The sequence below is a fragment of the Grammomys surdaster genome, unplaced genomic scaffold, assembly GCF_004785775.1.
Source record: "Grammomys surdaster isolate TR1022 unplaced genomic scaffold, NIH_TR_1.0 371, whole genome shotgun sequence".
NCBI lineage: Eukaryota > Metazoa > Chordata > Mammalia > Rodentia > Muridae > Grammomys > Grammomys surdaster.
Window position 1 is genome coordinate 5,134,836 of NW_021604790.1, and position 7,350 is coordinate 5,142,185.

The 7,350-nt window shown below is 50.4% G+C and overlaps 1 protein-coding gene across 1 annotated transcript in view; it reads right to left on the reverse strand.

Annotated features, from left to right (window-relative positions):
* Positions 1–1,990: 1,990 nt before the first annotated feature.
* LOC114632093 (cactin-like) overlaps positions 1,991–7,350 on the reverse strand; it is a 17,216-nt gene continuing 11,856 nt past the window's right edge. The window contains exons 3-4 of the mRNA XM_028780562.1: positions 6,987–7,084; positions 1,991–4,138 (exon numbers count right to left, since the gene is read on the reverse strand). Coding sequence (XP_028636395.1) covers positions 1,991–4,138; positions 6,987–7,084 — 2,246 coding nt within the window. The remainder of the gene's footprint in view (positions 4,139–6,986; positions 7,085–7,350) is intronic.

Genomic DNA, 7,350 nt, shown 5'->3' on the forward strand with positions numbered 1-7,350 from the left:
AGGTTGAGGCACAAACAATACAATAGATGCACAAATGGTCAAGGAACAAGCAAGACAATAAACACAAATAGTCAAAGAACAAGCAAGGCAATAAGCAAAGTCTCATGATCACTCCCATGATCACTATTTCTAAGGGTTGATCAGGATGACCAAAATATTTGAGCCTACTTCCCTGTCCTAGCCCAAACTTATATTCAATGCCTGAGGCCTACTTCTTTGTTCTAGCCTAAGATTTATATACCTGACTAAAATTACTTCCCTGTCTTAGCCTAAAATTAGATTCCTGACTGAACTTACTTCCCTGTCATGGCCCAATGTCAGATTCCAGCCTAAAGCCCATTTCCTTGTCCTTGGCCAATGTCAGATTCCTGCCAAGCAGCCCCAGAAGCATTCCATAAAAACAGATGTTTTTTGGTTGGTTGGTTGGATTTTTTTTTTTTTAATGTTAGTACATTGTAGCTGTCTTCAGACACACCAGAAGAGAACTTCAGATCCCATTAACAATGGTTATGAACCACCATTGTGGGTACTGGGAATTAAATTTAAGACCTCTGGAAGATCAGTCAGTGCTCTTACCTGCCCTCTCCCCAGTCCTCAAGACTGTTTGTTGTTGTTGTTTTGTTGTTTTTAGAGTAAGCTTTCTGTTAAATGTATCAAAAGCACATGGGGTTCCAGGGTTGAACAAGTCCCTGGAAACAAGAAGTTTCTGCCACCTGAAACAGTCTTTCCAAGAACAGTTCAAAATCCTTTCAAAACAGGAAGGGATCTGCCAGAGGGGTTGTGGCAGGTACAGGCTGGTTACTGAAGTCCAGAGGTGATCCAAGCAGCATGTAATTATTAAAAAAAAAAAAAAATCCAGGCTACTCTTGGGCCGCCTTGGTCTTTCCGCCTCAATGGCTATCCCCAAGTGGCAGTCTACACAATTTCCAGCGGTTACCTGAGGGGGGCGCTCTCGCCTTCCCAAGCATCAGTCCCCTGTGGGAACTCCGCCACTGTAAGACTCTGGTGGTCCTTAGCTTACTGAGAAGCCCCTGAGTGAACCACGCAGAGCCGAGGATCTATGTAAAAAGCAAAAGGAATTTATTGTTCCAACACGATGGGGTCTTCCTGCACCCGGAGGAGAGGCGGTGGCCCCACACAGCTCGTTCAGTGAGCCTTTATACAGTTTTCAGGGACACAGCAACTAGGCACAATATGATTGGAAGAATAGTGTGACTTTTAAACTGATTGGTCTTTAGGTAATGAGGTGACAAGGAATTCCCTTGTCTGTGGGTGAACAACAGTCTGTGTCCACGTGCTCTGGGCCTCCCCCATCTGCAGGTCTGTCCCAACCCACTGTGTTCCGAGGAATGTTAATTAGCCTCTCCAGTCCGGAGGGGAGGAGTGCCTAAGTGTTCTATGGTCTTTCTCTTCCAGGACAGGAGGGGTCTGGTAGAATTTTCCAAAGTTCCTGAGCTGACCGCTTCACCACACCTTGCTCTAAACCCCCCCTTATCCCCCCACACCCGTCAGCAGGGTATAAAGAAAACTCCAGAAGCATTTATCAATAAGATTTATAACAGTAAATTCTCAACCCACAAAATACCCTCACAAAGAACTTTAAAACTCAACTGATATAAACACAAGCAGCACACCTAGATGGGGCAAAGCCACCCTACGTATGATTTAATCATGTATCCAGGAAATCCCCAATTCGATGGCTTCCAGGATATCGTGGTGCTGGTTCCTCTTCCTCTTCTGTAAGTTCCGTCTTGCTCCTAGTCTCTGTCTCCCACTCTGTCCGGAGTCTCTGTGGGTCATACCTCTAAGACTCTCAGCCCGCCTTCGTCTCCCACTGCCCAGTCACAGGCTCTCTTTCACACTTTTCACATGCGCTCACGTGTGTGCAGTCAGCAATCCACAGTCTACAGATCCCCAAGGCTTCTTAGAAGGCCTCCTGGTCCTCTCGGCCTCGCCTCGGGAGCTGTGCAGGGCCAGCAGCCCACAGGCGTCAGCGGCGGTAGTGGTAGCGCTTGAAGTGGAACCAGAGCTGGAAGATTCCGTTGGCGAACTGGCAGCGGAAGCCATGGCGGTGCGAGTGATCCCACTCGCGCCTGACGATCTTGAAGGCGATGTCCTCGTAGGGCGGGCCCGCGTGGAAGCGCAGGATGGCAAAGTCCGGGTTGTCTGCGCAGTCCTCCAGGAAGTACTCGGGCGTGGCGTGCTTCCGGATGATGAGGTCCGGGTAGAAGATGTTAAATTTGTAGCCCTGCACGATCTTGGGCGGAGGGTTGTCCACATCGTAATGCGTCCGGTTGTATCTGTTCCACTCGAAGCCCGTGTGCACGCGGTTGAAGTAGCGCGGCTTGCGAGGCCGGTACTTGTCGGCCCACAGGTAGGAGCGGCCACCCAGTGGCATCTCCACGCTGAACTGCGCCTCGTCCTGCCCCATGCCCTCCCTCGCATGCCGGAAGAAGATGTCCTCGGCGCTCTGGCTCGCATCCCCTGGAGCCTGAAGTTGCTGGCGAGACAGCTGCATGCGCTGCAGGTCCTCGTGCGGCTCCAGCACATGCGCGTCCACAGGCAGCTCGTGCGCTCTGAGCATCCGCGGGCTGTAGCGGCCGGCGTCGTAGTCGGACAGACTCTGCCCGATCAGGTCCTCCTTCATCAGCACTGCCTCGCTGCCTGCCTCTTCCGCTGTTGTGTCCTCTTCGGGTTCCACGGGGTCCACTGGGTCTACTGAAGTCCCGGGACTGATGGGTCGCTCCTCAGGTTCGGGGCTGTGGGTGGCCCTGGGCTCTGACTTGAGAATTGGGAAGCGCGACTCGCTCTCCACACCCTGCCCCTGCTTCAGTCGGATCAATTTCTGTTTTAGAAGATGTTGATGGCGCTCACGCAGCCTGGCCTTGGCCATGTGTGCACGCAACTGCTGCAGCAGGCTCTCCCAGTAGCCCATGTCGAGGTTGGGGCCGCCGGCACGGATCTTGCCCTCTATACCCTGAAAGATGCCCTGCAGCTGGTTGTAAGTCTTTCCCTGGAACACCGACTGCACATCGGAGCTGACCGAGGGGTTGACCCCCTCACGGCGTTCGCCTGGATCCTGGCCAGAGGCCTCCAGCTTGCGCAGCTTGGCGATCTCATCCTCTGTGATGGTCATCATGTCCCTCCAGAAGTCCACGTTCTTGCCCTGCTCCAGTTCCATAAACACCTGGATGTCCTCTAGCAGGTCTTCCATGTCTGTCACCGTGAGGCCGTTGAGAAACGTGTAGGGTTCGTGTATCTCCACCGCCAGGTCAAAGTCGTCTTCTCTGCTGATGTACTTGGCCAGCAGGTCGATGGGCTTGGCCCGCCCATCCCGGATTCGGATCTTGGAGCGAAGCTTGGCCTGCCTCAAGTGGAAGCTGTGCTCCTGCTCCTCCCAGGTCCTAAAGTGCTCCGCCTCTTTCTCTCGCTGCAGCCACTCCAGCTCGTGCTCCCTCAGGGCTTTCTCCCGTTCCCGCTCTTGCCGCAGCCGTTTGACCTTCTGCAGCTCTAGCCGGCTCTCCTCCTGGATCCTCTTGGTGCGCTCCTTCAGCTGCTTCTCTCCCAGATGGCTGATGTCTTTCTTCTCCAATGCCTTCCTCCAGATGAAGGTGTCCAGCAGGTTGTTGTCTCCAAAAGGGTTGTCGCTATTGCTGTAGCCCATGTAATCCTCATCCCAACCCATCTTCAGGCGCCTCTTGCGCTCTTTAGCTTCTTTCTTGGCCAGTCTTCGTGTGCGCTTCTCCTCAGGTGTCTCCAAGGCCTTGAGCAGCTTTTCTTGCTGCTTGCGCTCCTCACGAAGCCACAATTGTTCCTGTGCGCTCTGCGGCAGGCTCGTGGCCATGGCTGCAGCCCTGGGGCTCTGGGAGATTCTTGGGGAATCTGAGTTAGATGCAGATGACTCCCGCGACAAAGAAAGCCTGGAAGCCTTCAGGGCCTGGGAGCCCTGTGCCTGCTTCTCACCAGAGTCTGAGTGTGAAGACTGGTCCTGTGAGTGCCACTGGGGTGGCCGAAGGCTGCTCCAGCTTCGCCTCTTAGACTGCCAATCTTCTTCTGGATCCGACCTGCGCCCCTGGCTGCGCGGCTTGAGTTCGCGTCTTCCCTCGTGTTCCGGTCCTCTTTGGCTGATCCTCCGACTCTACTGCTTCCGACCACAGACAGAGTCTGGACCCATTTGGTGTTGAGCGCCACCATCGAGACTTTATATATTTTTACAAACCAGAAGGGGTGGATCCCACTCACCCAGTTCCAGGGGCGTGGCTGAACTCTCCCTGCAATTTTTTATTAAGTTATTTATTTTATGTATATGAGTACACTGTATCTGTCTTCAGATATACCACACCAGAAAACCAAACCGAACAAAAAAAATAAACCAAAAACAAAACCAAAACAGAACAGAACTTTTCACTCCTGTGTGCAAATTCTGAGATTGAATCACACCACCTAATTTGGTTACACACACCCACCCACAGACATACCCAAGGTCAAAGGACTGTGCATACTTTACATTCCATGGGAGATCTGGCTTTATGTCTTAACTTGTCAATCCGGATGTCAGTTAACCATGTACATGACTCTCTGCCAAACAGGATGACAATTTCCAGAGAGGTCTTGGGAACTTAAAACGTTACACAACCCCTAATCAAAATGGAAGTCTTTTTTTTTTTTTTTTTTTTGGTTTTTCGAGACAGGGTCTCTCTGTGTAGTCCTGGCTGTCCTGGAACTCACTTTGTAGACCAGGCTGGCCTCGGACTCAGAAATCCGCCTGCCTCTGCCTCCCAAGTGCTGGGATTAAAGGCGTGCGCCACCACAGCCCGGCCTCAAAATGGAAGTCTTATTCCAAATGGCTTTTTATATTGGTACAGGTGTCTATTTTGTGTTGGGGTCCACCCCAGGGGCATTTTATAAAGGCAAAAACCATAAAAGCTTATACATAGGTACAGGAAGTATAGCCAGGCCCGTGGTTCAGGTCCAAGTGTATTGTGGCTCTACAAAGCAGTTCTAACCCACTTCTATTGTGATTGGTTTCCAAGAACACCCAAACACAGAACTGTGAAGAGCTTTTGGGGCCAGTTGACAGATGTCTGACATTGGCCAAGGACAAGGAAATGGGCTTTAGGCAGGAATCTGAGATTGGGCCATGACAAGGAAGTAAGTGCAGGCTTCTAATTTTAGGCTAAAAGAAGTAAGCCTCAGGCATGAATATGACTGTAGACTAGGACAGGGTAGTAGGCTCAGATATTTTTGTCATCCTGATGAGCCTTTAGAAACAGTGATCATGAGAGTGATCATGAAGTGATCAAGGGACTATGTCTATTGCCTTGTTTGTTCCATGACTATTTGCATCTATTGTACTGCCAGTTCCTCAACCTAGAACTGGCCTAAATACTTGCATGTAATTAAAATGGTTTAAAAAAAAATTGGGAAAAAATAAACCTGCCTCAGTCTTCAGCCTCAGAACTGGCTGGGGTCATCCCTAATTGTCTAATCGTCTCTTCTTTTAATCCTCACTCCTGCGCCAGGGAACCTGTTGACTGACTTAGCTGGCTTGGTCAGGGTTGTAAGGCACCTTGTAGATGCTTTGAACTCAGGCTCTTTAGAACACCAGCCTGTGGTCTTAACCTCTGAGCCTCTCCAGCATGCATTTTTCCTCCTTTAAGATGGACTTAACTCATTCTTGATTTCACTGGAACTTAGTCTGTAGGCCAGGCTGGCCTTGAACTCAGAGATCTGCCTGCCTCTCTCATCCCAGTACTGAGATTAAAGACATGCACCACCACTGCCAGGCAAGACTTTAAACTTTTAAAAAATGAGATTGGAGGTTTTATAGAAAAATTGGATTTTAAAAGAGACTAGATTTTTTTAGTGTCAGTACACTGTAGCTATCTTCAGACACACCAGAAGAGAGCATCAGATCCTATTAACGATGGTTATGAGCCACCATGTGGGTACTGGGAATTAAATTTAAGACCTCTGGAAGAGTAGTCAGTGCTCTTACATGCCATCTCTCCAGCTCTGAAGATGGGTGAGATACACACACACACACACACACACTCTCACACACACACACAACACAATCAAAAGCACTTGGGGTTCCACAGTTGAACAAATTCATGGAAACAAGTTTCTGCCATCTCAAGGAGTTTTTCCAAGAACAGTTCAAAATTCTTTCAACACAGGCAAGGATCTGCCATAGGGACTGTGCCATGCTCAATGCTGGTAACTGAAGCCCAGAGGTGATCCATGGAGCATGTAATTATTAAAAAAACAATCCAGGCTATCGCCAGCTACTCTCCTACTGCGGCAGTCTTCCTGCCTCATGGCTACCCCCAAGTGGCAGTCTGCCCAATTACCCCCAGTTAGGTGGGGGGGGGGCACTCTCGCTCTCCCGGTCATCCATCCCCTGCAGCTAGTCTGCCGCAACTTGCTCTAAACACCAATACCAGAATAAAGAATACTTCGGAGGCTCGCAATTTATTAGACAGATTTAAAACAGTAAATTTACAACCCACAAGACGCCCACACGAAGAACTTAAAACTCAGTTGATATCAATACAAGCTGCATGTCTAGATGGGGCAAACCCACTTTCATATGATTTAATCATCTATCTAAGAAATCCCCAATTAGGATGGCTTCCAGGACATCGTGGTGCTGGTTCCTTCTCTTCTGTAGGTTCTATTATTGTGTCTCCAAGGCTCCATCTCCCTCTTTGTCTTTCTCTATACTGCCTCTAAAACTCTCAACCCTCCTCATGGCCATGACAGCTGCCCCAGGACTCACAGAGCGTCTTGAGGAGTCGGAGCCAGATGCTGATGACCCTGGGGACCAAGAGCGCCCGTGAACCTTCAGGGCCTGGGAGCCCTGTGCCTGCTTCTCACCAAAGTCCGAGTGTTAAGACTGGTCCTGTGAGTGCCACTGGGGTGGCCGAAGGCTGCTCTGCCTTTGCCTCCTAGACTTCTGCAGCCAGTCTCCTTCTGGATCTGACCTGCGCCCCTGGCTGCGCGGCTTGAGTGCGTGTTGTCACCCGTGTTCCAGTCGCCTTTGCCTGCTCTACGTGTAGCTCTGCCTCCAGCTCCGCTGCTTCTGACCAGAAAGAGAGTCTGGACCCATTTGGTGGCCAGTGCCAGCAAGGAGAATTTATATACTTTTTTTTTTTTTTTTTACCCGAAGGGGTGGATGTTAGTATTCTGTCTAAACTCCACCTCCACAGTTATCTGGCAACAGCCAGGTATGCTTCTCCCCACAGTTACCTGGCAACAGCCAGGTAGGCCTGCCCACTATAAAAGGGGCTGCTTGGCCCCTCCTCTCTCTCTTACCCTCTTGCTCTTTTGCCTGTAGCTTCTCTCTGC